Here is an 18,140-nt window from a genome sequence, read left to right on the forward strand (position 1 = left end):
CTCGTACACAAACTATCCCCAGAACTCGAAATATCTCTCTTTAACGACATGTTCGCCAACATTCAAGACCTAACAACCAAATTTTAAGATTGGAATTGAACACAGCATAAAAGTTAATTTCTTAGAGTGAGGAACTTCACAGTTGCATTTTTTAGTAAAAAATTGAATATTATAGTTGATTACAGCAATGTTATACGTAGAATACCATTATTGATCATATTATAGGAATAATATAATTTTAAGGGTTATATTTTTAAAATATGGCAGATCGTTTAACACAATTGCAAGATACTATAAACCAGGTAATTGATTGTGTAACCTGTGTAAATAAATATAATATGTAACAATCTAATTTTTATGTTATTCCAGCAGGCAGAACATTTTTGTAACAGCGTAGGTATTTTACAACAATATTCAACACCTAGTAAATTTCCTGGTTTTGATCGTGTTGGAACACCTCAACCGCATCAACCTCAAGAAGGTATTTTTATATATAATTTATTTCATTAAATTTCATATTGGCAGACTTATATATGAATTATACTTATATTTTAGATTATGCAGCCTTGTTTGCAACGCTTATAGCAAGATGTGCAAAAGATATTGATACCTTGATAGAAAGTTTACCGAGTGAAGAGTCATCACAAGAACTACAAGTCGCAAGTCTTAGCCGTCTTGAACAAGAAAACCAAGAAGCTGGCGAACAACTAGAGGAAGTTGTAAAACAAGGAGAAGCACTTTTGCAAAGGATTCAAGCTGCTCTGCAAGATATTGCTCAAAGTCAATTAGATATGCAGGATCCAGCATCTACGTCTATAATTAATATTAATCTTAACACTAACTCAACTTTTAAGCAAGAAAATGTAAGCTCTGTAAATACTGTATCTTCGAATAGCGCACATCAATTGTCAGATCCTTCACCTAATTCTGTAAATCAATGATACATTTGTACTATAATTTGATTTTTTGATAAATTTATAAAGGAAATAAATTTTTCTAATAGTGTCAAAATATTAAAATTATTAAATAAATCTTAAAAGCTGTTTTATATTTATAAATAGCAAGAAATTAGTTATATGAAATGTCACGTCCCGCGCCCCGCGCGATCCGTAGCGTGAAAGTAAAATTGGTAATTTCTTTCAAATCAAGGTAATTTAAAACGTTTATTTGAAACCGTGTTTACAGTATTTGAAGTGAAAGCCGTTAAAAGCTATATCTTGCGAAAACTTATCTAACTATGTTTTTATATTTACCTAATTATATTTTTATAACGATATTAAGACAATTTAAATTGTAAACAAAGTTGGCAGTTGAACAAACGTTGGGGATGTTCCCAAACATTTTCAAAAAAAAGACCCTGACGTTTTTTCATCTCCGACAGATATAAATAAATGTAGCGACTCAGAGAAGTCAGCATATTAATTACCGTTCGTCTATCGAATACAAATAATTAATTACCGTTCGTCAACCGAATAATTAGTAATAAATATAATTACGAAAAGTTAGTTATCATTTTGTCAACCGAAGTATTCTATATCCGTCAGTTTGTCAGTCAATTGTCTATATCGAAATCGAGTAAGATTTAAATAAATCATTACATATTGTTAATTTACTTTCGAACAACTTTAATCCTCTCCCGTGCCAGTATTCCCGCACATAACACGTTAGCCGAAAGTGGAGCTTGTTGCCAGTTGCATTAAACGTCAGTTAACGCTACCGAACGCGGCAACTAAATAGAACGTAACATGAAAATATATTTAATAATTTATTTTAATATGATATATATCTATAGTTACATTAAATATAAAAGATAAAATGATAATAATTTTTATATTTATACTATTTCTTAAAAAGATCTATGAATGTTTCTCGTGGTATAGATATTTTTCCAATCATCTTCATTTTCTTCTTCCCTTGTGCTTGTTGAGCCAATAATTTCATTCTTCTAGTGATATCACCACCGTACTGAGATAAAAATGATTAATAACAGAAATATATAATAATATACAATGTATGATATAAAAAAATTATTTACCAGTTTCGCAGTTACATCTTTCCTGTATGGTTTTAAAGTTTCTCTTGCAATTACTTTTCCACTTACTATTGCTTGAATTACTATTTCAAACAATTGACGTGGAAGAATATCTAGCAATCTTTCACATATTTGTCTACCTGTTGTACGAGCCTTGCTAATATGTACAATAGTACTGAGTTCTTCCACTACATTACCATTTAAAGCAATATTTAACTATAACAAGCAGTTATTAATGTAGTGAAGTAAACTATAAAATATTTCAATACAAAATCATTGCATTTATAATATTAAAATAACTATAATTACCTTTATAATATCTGTAGGCTGATAATTATGGTCTTCATAATCAAAAGTACCATACCCCGAAGTTGCTCGTTTTAATGTATCATGGAAGTCAACAATAATTTCGTTCAGTGGCAGTAAAAATTGAAACAGTGTTCTATTATGACCAATATCTTTTGTTGTTTGTTGCACTCCGCGTCTTTCAAAGCATAAATTTAAAACAGTACCTATATATTCAGCTAGTATCAAAATTATAAGTTATAAGTATTTTTTTTAATTAACTATATTATACGTAAAATTTAATTAATAATATATTAAATATACTTGGTGTTATAATAGATCCTAATACCATAGGTTCATATAATTCTTCTACAATGTTAGGATCAGGAAACTTTGCAGGATTATTGAATGAAATCATATCAGTTTTGTACTCTTTAATATTCTTTTTGCCAAAAATTTTTGCTTTATATGTAACGCTAGGTGTTGTCACAATTGAACATGTACCATATTCTTGCTCAAGTCGTTGCATAAATACTTCCATATGTAGTAAACCGAAAAATCCAAGTCTCCAACCATATCCAAGAGCTACACTAAAAAAAGAAGATATAAAGTGCTTAGATAAAGTAAGTAGATATAAAATATGTCTATTATTTTGTACCTGTATGTCTTCCATTTTATTTAACTGATTTAATAGGCTTAGAAAATATTAGAAAAAAATACCTAGTTTCCATTTCAATAGTAACGCTACTATCATTCAATGTTAATTTTTCAATAGCAGTTCTCATAACTTCAAATTGCGATTTTTCAATTGGATAGACGCCTGAAAAAACTATTGGTTTTGGAGTTTTAAATCCTAATAAAGGTTCAGCAACATGATCTTTTAAATGTAATGTATCTCCAATAATCATTTCCTTGGAAGATCTCATGTTGCATGAAATACATCCTATTTGACCTGCGAACCTAAAATATACTATTATGTTATTATATCATGTTATATTATTATATAATTAATAATGTAATATTTTCATAAAATTCATATTTACAATTTATTTACATTTTCTTCAGAAGGTCTCAATAGTGACATATTTTTAACTTCGTACGACTTCTTAGTATACATTGAAACAATATGTAGTTTAAGGGATAAAGATCCTTCCTTAATATATATCAATAAAATTGTTCCTTTATATTTATCATACCAACTGTCAAATATCAAAGCTCTGAAAGGTTTGTCTCTACATACATCAGGTGGTGGGATTCTTTCTACTATGGCATCTAAGACTTTAAGCACTCCAGTACCTAATTTAGCAGATATTTTTAAAATATCCGACTCTGTCATATCAAATAATGTTTCTAATTGATTTATAACTCTCTCAGGTTTGGCAGATTTTAAATCTATTTTATTAATTACTGGTATTATAACTAGATTATTTCTCATAGCTAAGTGAAAGTTAGCCACAGTTTGTGCTTGTACACCATCATTAGCATCTATTACCAGAACTACTCCTTGGCAAGGAGCTAATGAACGATGTACTTCAGCAGAGAAATCAACATGACCAGGTGTATCTATTAAATTAAGAAGATATTTAATTCCTTTATATGTATAATTAAGTGATGCTGTTTGTGCTTTAACTGTGATTCCACGTTCTTTCTCAACTTGTAGTTTATCTAATATTTGTTCACCAGAATTAATTTTCACTGCACCTGTTATTTCCAAAAGTCTATCAGCAAGTGTGCTTTTGCCATGATCAACATGTGCCACAATGCTAAAGTTTCTAATATTTTCTATTGGTAAATCATATTCTTTGGTAACTTCTGAGTTTGTAGAATAAAATCTATTAAAATAATATAAATGTTGCCTACAAACCAAACACATGATTAATATCAGTTTCAAACAATATTTTATCCCTTTATTTAAAATATTCAGAATTTTAAACATAAAAAGAACAGAATATTTGAAAAAGGGGTATAATACTTACCTTATGCGTATTTGGTTAATGTTACAATTTCTATGAAGTGACCATACATCATAAATAAATTTGTTTATCTTCATAATGAAATGATACAGTCGTTATTTAAGCACCAAAAGTGCGCAAATAGATATTCAAATATAATAAGTTGCCTTTATTAACGTATTATTTTCGGTCCTATTCATACATATGGTTATAATATAATGATTAAATTATTATTTTGTACCTTATAAAAATTTTAAATTATATCGTCAACAATATTTACGAGTAAATAAGACAATTTAAAATTAAATTCATACTGGACTTTTCATTGATCAATCAACGATAACATCAACAAAATTGTTACTTAGTGTACAAATAATGAGGTTATGTAGATTATGCTTATATATATAGTGTCTATCCAACAAGATGAGGCAGTAAACGTAAGTATTATTTGACTGCTACAGCTGCAATATACAGATTAAACATACTTCATCTACAATCTACATATGTATCTCTGTATATATTATTTGAAATTGAAGAGTTAGATTCATTACAGAATATCAAATAGAATATGGAATATATTGTGATGTCTTTATATAAAAAATGTATGTAAAATTAAAACAAGAAGTATCAGACAAGATTATTTTGCTGTAAACATGGAGTAAAAAATTCTACCGCATTTAATAAACTTAGAACTGCTAGAATTAAACTTTAGTATAATGTTAAGAAATTAAATTCGATACTTGTCTTAAACTAAGAATAATATTAAAATAACCATTGATGTTGCTGAACACTATAATTAGGCTTAAATCATTTCAGAATCTTTAAAAATTACTAATTAATTAAAATGATAAGCCTCTACGTTGCATATATGCTTTATAAATTTAAATGAATATAATAGTGAATAAATGAACAATATGAGTATGGAACATATGAGGGAGGCCAACAAAATATTACAACATATTTATACACAATTTATTAGTTTCATATTGTATTAGGCTGTATCATTGCACTCTTTTACTTCTGTATGGTTGGTGCAGACTGATTGGATGATTTGGAATCTCGCATAGAAGCGCTACGTCTTCGTTTTAGTTCTTCTTGACGCCTATTCTTAGCTTCCTTTTGCCGTTGTGCTAACAACTTCGCATATTCTGCTGCTTGTTGCTTGCGGGCCAAGCAACGCCTCCTCTTTAGAGCCAGTCTATGCCTCTTTCTCTATATAAAAATATTTTTATTTTATTATAAACCCCATACTTTTGGAAAAGTTCCAACCGAAACAAAACAACAATATAATACAGATACATATATGTACAAACCTGGAGTGTAAGTGGGGTAATAAGACGTTGAATTTTAGGGGCTTTCGACCGCTGTGGTTTGCCCTCTTTTTGAATTGGTCGTTTCACAACGAATCGACGGACATCATCTTCCTTGGATAAATTAAATAGCTTGCGAATTTTGCTCGCCCTCTTGGGTCCTAAACGCCGTGGTACTTCCTTGTCAGTTAAATCCGGGATATCCTGTAAGATTTAATCAACTTATACATTAAATGCTTTGCTGTACACTGAGAAAAAGTGCAAATTACATAACACAGTTTATCAAATCAAGAGACGATATTTAATTTTCCTCGTTTACGATAGTATCGTAAGATAATAAGTCAATTCTAATATACGCTCTGAAACATGAATAATAGATAGAAAGTACAGACAAATTAATACCTTTTCTCCTTTTTTGACAATGACGAGAGCAAGTACTGAAAGGTTGGAATCGACGATGCATCCACGAACAGATTTACGTTTACGCTCACCATCACGTCTAGGTCTATAGCATGAATGTCCTTTTGAGAGCAGTAAACGTACGCGCCCTAGATACAGGAAGTTTTAAAAAATTAAAATCAATGCATTGTACCAAATCTATAAAATTCATAAACACATAAAGCTGTTACAAATGAAATTACAATAGAAAATGCTTGTGTTACCATTAGTCAGAACACCCTGTTTCATAGGAAATCCTTGTTTATCATTGCCACCCGAGATACGAACGACATATCCTTTCCATTCGTTACCGAGAGCATCAGCCTCTACTTCTGCGCCCATACGCTTTTCATAAAAAATTCTCAGCTTATGTTCATCGGAGATTTCAAACAGTTTCTGACATCCTGTTGCAGGATATGATACGTTCAACTAAAAAACACATACATATTATACAGAATATGCAAAGATTTAACAGCCTTTGTCAGTTTATTCAATGTACATAATCAAACAAAAAATGTTATATATACATAGTCAAATAAAGCTTTATCAAAAGGTTAGAACAAAAATTCAAAATACAAGGGGAATAGTAAGAAACTCGTAATTACTATGGTATAAAATAATAGTAGATATATCACCTTGTAGTAAGGCTTCAACTGACTTATATTTATAAAGTACTTTTTGCTTGATAATAACCATAAAATATATTCACAAAGGTCGGCCGTTTATACTTGTACAGTGAAATATAGGTTAAACGTCTAAGACATTTTAATGAGGTTATGCTCACTTTCATAGTACAATAATGAAAATTGTAAATCTTAATGCTCTATATGAAGAAAATGTAATTATTCCTCGTTTGAATATGATCTGCTTTATGTTCTTCATAATGACAAAGTTAAATAAAATGTGTTATATTTTAATACTGGTTAAGCATACAGATAAACGAATGTTTCATAAATTATATATATCTAAAATTATTCATAACATTTCAATAGATAAATTTGCATGGAAATAGTTTGTAATATTTGTTAGATTTTGAAATTTACATTGGATACGTACTTTCATTGCGACAACTATCAAGCAATGCAGCGACCTATAAACAGAAAGACCGTATATCACACTAGCGGACACTGAGTACGTAGTAGAGTGCGTATACCGGATATCCGGTTTAAGTCCAATTAAATATTAAAGTGAAAATAACAATAAATAAAATCCTCACAAATCTGTAAAAAAATCATATTCATATTTATGTATATATAATAATTACAACTTAAATTGTTAATGCTAAATTAGTTCATCAACGAATTATATTTCTCTGACAGACAGATGTGAAGAAAATTAGTAACATTTCTTTTAAATATTTAAAACTACTAATGCGTACGTAGATATTCTATTACATAGAAAATATACAAATGCAAGAAGAAACGTTATTGTTTCTTTATGATTAAAAAATAAATAAATATCCAAATATTTTATCAAAACCATTATTTATATTGTTGTCTATTAGAAAGAATTAGTTTTTAGCTCCGGGATAGTTCTTTTGAAAAGTTGGAATTTCTGAGTACATGAGTAAATAACATTATTATAATAGATTGATGGTACTTCATGACGATATATGAATTATGGATAAATAAATCAAGAGTAGAATCGCGTTTTACGCGTAATAAGGTGGTTTACAATATGACAATAATTGACGTTTTGTAGAAACAGAAAGGAGCGCAATAAGTTGTCTTTATTAACGTATTATTTTCGGTCCTATTCATACATATGATTTGGTCATACATATGGTTATAATGATTAAATCATTATTTTGTACTTTATAAAAATTTTAAATTATATCGTCAACAATATTTACGAGTAAATAAGACAATTTAAAATTAAATTCATACTGGACTTTTCATTGATCAATCAACGATAACATCAACAAAATTGTTACTTAGTGTACAAATAATGAGGTTATGTAGATTATGCTTATATATATAGTGTCTATCCAACAAGATGAGGCAGTAAACGTAAGTATTATTTGACTGCTACAGCTGCAATATACAGATTAAACATACTTCATCTACAATCTACATATTTATCTCTGTATATATTATTTGAAATTGAAGAGTTAGATTCATTACAGAATATCAAATAGAATATGGAATATATTGTGATGTCTTTATATAAAAAATGTATGTAAAATTAAAACAAGAAGTATCAGACAAGATTATTTTGCTGTAAACATGGAGTAAAAAATTCTACCGCATTTAATAAACTTAGAACTGCTAGAATTAAACTTTAGTATAATGTTAAGAAATTAAATTCGATACTTGTCTTAAACTAAGAATAATATTAAAATAACCATTGATGTTGCTGAACACTATAATTAGGCTTAAATCATTTCAGAATCTTTAAAAATTACTAATTAATTAAAATGATAAGCCTCTACGTTGCATATATGCTTTATAAATTTAAATGAATATAATAGTGAATAAATGAACAATATGAGTATGGAACATATGAGGGAGGCCAACAAAATATTACAACATATTTATACACAATTTATTAGTTTCATATTGTACTAGGCTGTATCATTGCACTCTTTTACTTCTGTATGGTAGGTGCAGACTGATTGGATGATTTGGAATCTCGCATAGAAGCGCTACGTCTTTGTTTTAGTTCTTCTTGATGCCTATTCTTAGCTTCCTTTTGCCGTTGTGCTAACAACTTTGCATATTCTGCTGCTTGTTGCTTGCGGGCCAAGCAACGCCTTCTCTTTAGAGCCAGTCTATGCCTCTTTCTCTATATAAAAATATTTTTATTTTATTATAAACCCCATACTTTTGGAAAAGTTCCAACCGAAACAAAACAACAATATAATACAGATACATATATGTACAAACCTGGAGTGTAAGTGGGATAATAAGATGAATTTTAGGGGCTTTCGACCGCTGTGGTTTGCCCTCTTTTTGAATTGGTCGTTTCACAACGAATCGACGGACATCATCTTCCTTGGATAAATTAAGTAGCTTGCGAATTTTGCTCGCCCTCTTGGGTCCTAAACGCCGTGGTACTTCCTTGTCAGTTAAATCCGGGATATCCTGTAAGAATTTAATCAACTTATACATTAAATGCTTCGCTGTACACTGAGAAAAAGTGCAAATTACATAACACAGTTTATCAAATCAAGAGACGATATTTAATTTTCCTCGTTTACGATAGTATCGTAAGATAATAAGTCAATTCTAATATGCGCTCTGAAACATGGATAATAGATAGAAAGTACAGACAAATTAATACCTTTTCTCCTTTTTTGACAATGACGAGAATGTCACGTAAATTTTAAGGGTTGGTTGATGAAATAAAATAGCTGAGTAGTAACACAACTATTAACTTTGTTTTAATTAAACTTTATTATGAATTCAGCAAGCACAATGTAATAAACACTGAATTAACACAAATCACAATTCACTCCAACCGCGTTATGTAACACTTAGTACGCGACTGTTATAAGGGTAGAGACCGGTAAAGATATGTTGACTATTCTGAGGATAGAGAATAAGTGAGTTTTACTGACGATACTGTGTCTGAGGAAGTCTAGGGGTGGGTGTGTCTAAGGACACGGGACTATCGGATTTGTTGATGACAATTTTGATTAAGGAAGTGAGGGCAGTAGACATCGTCTCCGATTGGATAATAAGACGGTTGGTGGACCAGGAAGGGTTTTAGCCGCCCTCGTGAGAAAGTTGCTAACGGAACATACCAGACGTGAGGAAAACCTACTTTCCGTGTTAACCCGTAGTAAACAATAAACGTAAAAGGAAACCTAAGACAAGAGATACTCGCTTGGTTTGAAGGATCTTTTTTTTATTTATTAAAATTTACAATCAATTCTCGCATTGAGAATTTTCAGTCATTTTTTCTGGCGTGGCGCAGTGACATGGCTAATTATATATAATAAGTTAATATTTATTATAGATAAGTATAATTCATAAGTAAGTATTATAAATAAGTAAATATTACTTAATTTAAATAACTAATTGAATCTAGCGTTTAGGTCTGGCGGGTAGTGTCTTCATCCTGCGGATCTGGTCCGACGTATCAAGTAGTCCAGTGATTAGGGGGTTTCGGTGTTTGTAGACTCTTATCTGTCGCTATATTTTGTTATTTCCTCTTTGACTGTGGGTATCTTGAGGTCGCGATGTATTGTTTCGTTGGTAACATACCAAGGTGCATCTATTAAGGATCTTAGCATTTTCGATTGGAAGCGTTGAAGTATTTCAATGTTGGAGTTACTTGCTGTTCCACATAGTTGGATTCTGCAGGTCCAGACAGGTTTTATTACGGTCTTGTAGAGGGTAATTTTATTCTGTATTTTTAGTTTGGAGCGTCGGCCCGTGAGCCAATAGAATTTTTTTAGTTTGTCCTTCAGTTGCTTCGTTTTGTCTGTGATGTGGTTTTTCCATGTTTGTCTCCTGTCCAGAGTCATGCCCAGGTATCTGACTGAGTTCTTGTTAGGAATTGTTGTATTGTTGATGGTGACCTGGGGGCAGGTTTGTTTTCGGAGCGTGAAGGTTACATGTGAGGATCTTTTTTCATTAATTTTGAAGCCCCATTTATGAAACCACTTTTCCATAGAGTCGAGACATCGTTGAAGAGTGGATGAGGCAATTACCGGGTCTGCGTGAGAAGCTAATAGCGCTTGTTGCTATTGTTATCTCAGCTGATATAGGTAAATCGGCAGTGTAGATGGAGAACAGCAGGGGTCCAAGGACACTACCTTGGGGTATGCCAGATTCTATTGGGAATGTTGTGGAAGTGGCGTCGAAGCATTTGACCATGAATTGTCTATTGGTTAGGTAGGACTTTAGGATGGAGTAGTAGGTGTGTGGTAGGATTTTTTTAAGTTTGTATAGTAGCCCTTCATGTCATACCTTGTCGAATGCCTGTTGAATGTCTAGGAATACCGCTGAGCAATATTTTTTCTTTTCAAGGGTTTGGCTGATCATGTGGGTTATGCGATGGATTTGCTCTACTGTTGGATGTTGTTTCCGAAAGCCGGATTGATGATCTGGGAGTGTTTTCAGATCCTCTAGGAGTGGAAGGAGTCGATTCGTTAGCATCTTCTCAAATAGTTTAGACAGGGTAGATAAAAGACTGATTGAGCGATAGAAGCTAGTTTCATATTTCGGTTTTCCGGGTTTAGGGATGAGGGTAATCAGTGAGATTTTCCAGGCCTTAGGAAAGTATTCAAGGCGAAGAATAGCGTTAAAAATCAAAGTGATGAGTGCAATCCCTTTTATGGGAAGTTCCTTGATTGCTTTATTGCCTATTAGGTCGTGCTCTGCTGCTTTCTTGGGATTTAGGCGACTGATTGATTCTATAATCTCTGTAGAAGTGAAGGGTTCAATAGGAGGAGACATTTGAAAGGGAGGGTGCAGGTATTCAGTAATGTCCGCGACAGCTTTGGAGGAATGGGGTTTAAATACTTTAGACAAGTATTTAGCAAACAGGTTAACTTTTTCTATAGGGCTACGCGCCCATCCACCTTGCGGACAGCGGATTGGAGGGATTATTTGCGGGGGGCGCGTGAGTTTCCTGGAAGCCTTCCATAGTGAGTAGTTGGAGTCAGCTGTGGGGGACAAATTGGCGAGATACTTATGAAAACAGTCGTTTTTATAATTTTTTATGATTTTGGTTAGCTTTCTAGTTGCGTTGTTTAGTTTGTGTTTGTCATCCGGTGTTCTATGGGTCTGCCATACTCTTCTTAGTCTACGTTTTTCTGCTATTTTTTTAAATATGTAATGGGGATATTCACGTTTGCTGATGGAAGTCTTAGTAGGTGTGGAGGAGCGGATAGCGTTTATTATGCTCATGTTTAAGTATTCCGTGGCTGCTTCGATATCTTCATTAGTTTTTAGTTTGAAGTTAGGGCAGAAGTTGAGTGATTAAAGACTTCTCCAAAGAGATGCCAGTTGGTGAGTTGGTTATGAATAAAGCCATTAGGTGTATTCACGATAATTGTTGAACTGACTGTTGCTATCACGGGGGAATGATCAGAAGAGAGATCAGCCAAGAGTTGATTTGAACGTATCTTGGCGAGATATTTTTAGTTATGAAAAAGTCAAGTAGGTCGGGTATTTTGTTAGTGTCAGTGGGCCAGTGTGTGGGTTCGTATGTAGTGAGGTAGTTGAGATTGTTGGTTATTACGCTGTCTAAGAGATTGTTGCCTCTTACTGTGACCAGTCTGCTGCCCCATTGGGTATGTTATGAATCTAATGCCCAGGGTGTCAAGGAAATTATCGAAGTCTTCTTTGGCGATGGAGTGTCGGGGAGGGCAGTATACTGCTGAAGAGGTGATTGTACCCTGGCAGTCTTCTATTGCTACATTTGTTGCTTGGAGGTAGTCTTCCTGGAATGATGGAAGTTCGTAGTGCTTAATGCTGGATTTGATTATGATTCCGGTGCCGCCGTGGGCCTACAATATAACGTTCTGCTATATAACGTAATACGTTATAACGTTATACTATATAACGTAATACCATATAACGTAATACGTAATAACGTAATACTATATAACGTAACTCCATATAACGTTATAAAATATAACGTAATACTAAATAATGTTGTACTGTATAACGTTACACCATATAACGCTATACTATATAACGTATACCATATTACCTAATACGTTATAATGTTATACTATATAACGTAATACTATATAACGTAATACTATATGACGTTATACTATATAACGTAATACTATATGACGTTATACTATATAACGTATACCATATAACGTAATACGTTATAATGTATATGTCGGAGATGAAAGGACATCGGAGCCTTCCCTTTGGAACTTCGGGAAAATCGCTTAACACCGTAATCTAGATTCTATTATAGGCGTAATTAAACAATTGTCGTCATTTGATCCGATTGTATTTGTTCGAGATTTGTGATAATGAGCTTGGTCTCGAGGCGACAACCAGTCGCCGAACGTAGCCGCGGTCACGGGATGGACGCTTTGTCTAACAAAGGTATGGAGTAATTCTATAGCTCTCCTTAAAAGAAATATTTGTGACGGCACGCGACAGTAAACATTCCAACGGTTTCTGTCCTATGGCTCGCCACACGCAGGCCCTATTCTTTGAGTAAGATGATTGCCAGATGTCGATGCGTCTTCGCAGTACATGTTCGGCTAGCCTGAGGGCCCGTTATAAATCTTAAGATTTAGTTGGCTAAAGTCCTTCAGATAGACAAACAATCTTTGTCCCAGCTACGGGAAGATAGGAGAGACCTATTTTTCAACGAACGGCGTCTCCCACTAGCAACTTTCCCTCGAGGGCGGCTAGCATCTTTTTCTAACCACCGATATGGAGATTGACCAATTAGCAGCAACGCCAATTTCGCTCACCTTCTAAACGAAGGCTATCCTCGACGAATCCAAGGATCTCGTGTCCTTAGACACACCCCATCATAGTTTTCCTCTGCAGCATCATCGCGACGGAAAGTCATTCTCTCGTGAGGCCGTATTAGCGAGTTACTTAGCGCCTGTACGCTTGGTGGATATTCCACGTTTTAACAAAGAGTCCGACTTAGATTTTGTGAGCATGTTCATCCGTCATCCCGTTGACCGCGGATTCGTTGTAGAACCTAGGATCATTGTCATTAGTTTCTCGAGTGTCTGATTACCACGGTTACTTGTCCAATCCTGTAATAATCGTATTTGCACTAGTCACTGTCTTCTCTATTGCATGGCGACACTGTGTAATCCAAACGAAGATTCGTTTCACGCCTCTAACTCTAAATTCCAACCTTCTTCGACATATATATAACGTAATACGTTAGAACGTAATACTGCATAACGTTATACCATATAACGTTATACTATATAACGTAATACGTTATAACGTTATACCATATAACGTTAAACCATATAACGTAATACGTTATAACGTTATACCATATAACGTTATACTATATAACGTATTACGTTATAACGTTATACCATATACCGTTATACTATATAACGTTATACGTTATAACGTTATACTATATAACGTTATACTATATAACGTATTACGTTATAACGTTATACCATATAACGTTATACTATATAACGTGATACGTTATAACGTTATACTATATAACGTGATACGTTATAACGTTATGCCATATAACGTAATACGTTATAACGTTATTCCATATAACGTAATACGTTATAACGTTATACCATATAACGTTATACTATATAACGTAATACGTTATAACGTTATACCATATAACGTTATACCATATAACGTTATACCATATAACGTAATACGTTATAAGGTTATACCATATAACGTTATACTATATAACGTATTACGTTATTACGTTATACCATATAACGTAATACGTTATAACGTTATAACATATAACGTTATACGATATAACGTATTACGTTGTAACGTTATACCATATAACGTAATACGTTATAACGTTATACCATATAACGTTATACTATATAACGTATTACGTTATAACTTTATACCATATAACGTAATACGTTATAACGTTATACCTTATGACGTTGTACTACATAACGTAATACGATATAACTTTATACCATATAACGTTATACTATACAACGTATTACGTTATAACGTTTTACCATATAACGTTATACTATATAACGTAATGGGTTATAACGTTATACCATATAACGTAATACATTATAACGTTGTACCACATAACGTTATACTATATAACGTGATACGTTATAACGTTATACTATATAACGTAATACGTTATAACGTTATGCCATATAACGTTATACTATATAACGTTATACCATATAACGTAATACGTTATAACGTTATACCATATAACGTTATACTACATAACGTAATACGTTATAACGTTATACCATATAACGTAATACGTTATAACGTTATTCCATATAACGTAATACGTTATAACGTTATACCATATAACGTTATACCATATAACGTAATACGTTATAACGTTATACCATTTAACGTTATACCATATAACGTAATACGTTATAACGTTATACCATATAACGCCATACCATATACCGTAATACGTTATAACGTTATACCATATAACGTTATACCATATAACGTAATACGTTATAACGTTATACCATATAACGTAATACGTTATAACGTTATACCATATAACGTAATACGTTATAACGTTATACCATATAACGTTTTACCATATAACGTTATACTATATAACGTTATACCATATAACGTAATACGTTATAACGTTATACCATATAACGTTATACTATATAACGTATTACGTTATTACGTTATACCATATAACGTCATACGTTATAACGTTATACCATATAACGTTATACCATATAACGTAATACATTATAACGTTATACCATATAACGTTATACTATATAACGTGATACGTTATAACGTTATACTATATAACGTAATACGTTATAACGTTATGCCATATAACGTAATACGTTATAACGTTATACCATATAACGTAATACGTTATAACGTTATACAATATAACGTAATACGTTATAACGTTATACCATATAACGTAATACGTTATAACGATATACCATATAACGTTATACAATATAACGTATTACGTTATTACGTTATACCATATAACGTAATACGTTATAACGTTATACCATATAACGTTATACCATATAACGTAATACGTTATAACGTTATACCATATAACGTAATACGTTATAACGTTATTCCATATAACGTAATACGTTATAACGTTATACCATATAACGTAATACGTTATAACGTTATACCATATAACGTTATACTATATAACTTATTACGTTATTACGTTATACCATATAACGTCATACGTTATAACGTTATACCATATAACGTTATACCATATAACGTATTACGTTATTACGTTATACCATATAACGTAATACGTTATAACGTTATACCATATAACGTTATACCATATAACGTAATACGTTATAACGTTATACCATATAACGTAATACGTTATAACGTTATACCATATAACGTAATACGTTATAGCGTTATACCATATAACGTAATACGTTATAACGATATACCATATAACGTTATACTATATAACGTATTACGTTATAACGTTATTCCATATACCGTTATACTATATAACGTAATACGTTATAACGTTATACTATATAACGTTATACTATATAACGTATTACGTTATAACGTTATACCATATAACGTTATAGTATATAACGTAATACGTTATAACGTAGTACTACATAACGTAATACGTTATAACGTTATACCATATAACGTTATACTATATAACGTATTACGTTATAACGTTATACCATATAACGTTATACTATATAACGTAATACGTTATAACGTTATACCATATAACGTTATACCATATAACGTTATACCATATAACGTAATACGTTATAACGTTATACCATATAACGTTATACTATATAACGTATTACGTCATAACGTTATACCATATAACGTAATACGTTATAACGTTATACCGTATAACGTTATACTATATAACGTATTACGTTATTACGTTATACCATATAACGTCATACGTTATAACGTTATACCATATAACGTTATACCATATAACGTTATACCATATAACGTAATACGTTATAACGTTATACCGTATAACGTTATACTATATAACGTATTACGTTATAACGTTATACCATAAAACGTAATACGTTATAACGTTATTCCATATAACGTAATACATTATAACGTTATACCATATAACGTTATACTATATAACGTGATACGTTATAACGTTATACTATATAACGTTATACCATATAACGTTATACCATATAACGTAATACGTTATAACGTTATACCATATAACGTAATACGTTATAACGTTATTCCATATAACGTAATACGTTATAACGTTATACCATATAACGTAATACGTTATAACGTTATACCATATAACGTTATACTATATAACGTATTACGTTATTACGTTATACCATATAACGTTATACCATATAACGTATTACGTTATAACGTTATACCATATAACGTTATACCATATAACGTAATACGTTATAACGTTATACCATATAACGTAATACGTTATAACGTTATTCCATATAACGTAATACGTTATAACGTTATACCATATAACGTAATACGTTATAACGTTATACCATATAACGTTATACTATATAACTTATTACGTTATTACGTTATACCATATAACGTCATACGTTATAACGTTATACCATATAACGTTATACCATATAACGTATTACGTTATTACGTTATACCATATAACGTAATACGTTATAACGTTATACCATATAACGTTATACCATATAACGTAATACGTTATAACGTTATACCATATAACGTAATACGTTATAACGTTATACCATATAACGTAATACGTTATAGCGTTATACCATATAACGTAATACGTTATAACGATATACCATATAACGTTATACTATATAACGTATTACGTTATAACGTTATTCCATATACCGTTATACTATATAACGTAATACGTTATAACGTTATACTATATAACGTTATACTATATAACGTATTACGTTATAACGTTATACCATATAACGTTATAGTATATAACGTAATACGTTATAACGTAGTACTACATAACGTAATACGTTATAACGTTATACCATATAACGTTATACTATATAACGTATTACGTTATAACGTTATACCATATAACGTTATACTATATAACGTAATACGTTATAACGTTATACCATATAACGTTATACCATATAACGTTATACCATATAACGTAATACGTTATAACGTTATACCATATAACGTTATACTATATAACGTATTACGTCATAACGTTATACCATATAACGTAATACGTTATAACGTTATACCGTATAACGTTATACTATATAACGTATTACGTTATTACGTTATACCATATAACGTCATACGTTATAACGTTATACCATATAACGTTATACCATATAACGTTATACCATATAACGTAATACGTTATAACGTTATACCGTATAACGTTATACTATATAACGTATTACGTTATAACGTTATACCATAAAACGTAATACGTTATAACGTTATTCCATATAACGTAATACATTAT

At 31.4% G+C, this 18,140-nt stretch overlaps 4 protein-coding genes across 5 annotated transcripts; 1 reads left to right on the forward strand and 3 right to left on the reverse strand.

Moving 5' to 3' along the window:
* Window positions 1-31: 31 nt before the first annotated feature.
* Window positions 32-1,039, forward strand: MED21 (mediator complex subunit 21). 2 transcript variants are annotated; one of them, XM_069109613.1, is made up of 3 exons: window positions 32-302; window positions 373-481; window positions 556-1,039. In XM_069109613.1, the coding sequence occupies exons 1-3, from the start codon at window positions 261-263 to the stop codon at window positions 939-941; spliced, it is 537 nt and encodes a 178-aa protein (XP_068965714.1). In that variant the 5' UTR covers window positions 32-260; the 3' UTR covers window positions 942-1,039. The 2 variants fall into 2 exon arrangements, with proteins under 2 accessions (XP_068965714.1, XP_068965713.1); XM_069109612.1 differs by having other exon boundaries at window positions 35-302; window positions 370-481.
* A 694-nt stretch (window positions 1,040-1,733) lies between these two features.
* waw (Translation factor waclaw) lies at window positions 1,734-4,473 on the reverse strand. The gene is made up of 7 exons (XM_069109142.1): window positions 4,294-4,473; window positions 3,361-4,173; window positions 3,038-3,277; window positions 2,642-2,907; window positions 2,342-2,556; window positions 2,036-2,248; window positions 1,734-1,965 (listed from the first exon to the last, which is right to left on the reverse strand). The coding sequence occupies exons 1-7, from the start codon at window positions 4,365-4,367 to the stop codon at window positions 1,840-1,842; spliced, it is 1,947 nt and encodes a 648-aa protein (XP_068965243.1). The 5' UTR covers window positions 4,368-4,473; the 3' UTR covers window positions 1,734-1,839.
* Window positions 4,474-5,219: 746 nt separating this feature from the next.
* LOC138177874 (small ribosomal subunit protein eS6-like) lies at window positions 5,220-7,220 on the reverse strand. The gene is made up of 5 exons (XM_069109143.1): window positions 7,074-7,220; window positions 6,242-6,446; window positions 5,982-6,127; window positions 5,583-5,783; window positions 5,220-5,481 (listed from the first exon to the last, which is right to left on the reverse strand). The coding sequence occupies exons 1-5, from the start codon at window positions 7,077-7,079 to the stop codon at window positions 5,284-5,286; spliced, it is 756 nt and encodes a 251-aa protein (XP_068965244.1). The 5' UTR covers window positions 7,080-7,220; the 3' UTR covers window positions 5,220-5,283.
* A 1,319-nt stretch (window positions 7,221-8,539) lies between these two features.
* LOC138177970 (small ribosomal subunit protein eS6-like) lies at window positions 8,540-9,341 on the reverse strand (the record flags this gene model as incomplete). Its single annotated transcript, XM_069109365.1, has 3 exons — window positions 8,540-8,801; window positions 8,903-9,100; window positions 9,300-9,341. Coding segments are annotated over 3 exons (438 nt in total), but the record flags the coding sequence as incomplete, so codon positions are not given.
* Window positions 9,342-18,140: the final 8,799 nt, after the last annotated feature.

This window comes from Bombus flavifrons, chromosome 3 (assembly GCF_040668555.2).
Source record: "Bombus flavifrons isolate JBK064 chromosome 3, iyBomFlav1_principal, whole genome shotgun sequence".
Taxonomy (NCBI): domain Eukaryota; kingdom Metazoa; phylum Arthropoda; class Insecta; order Hymenoptera; family Apidae; genus Bombus; species Bombus flavifrons.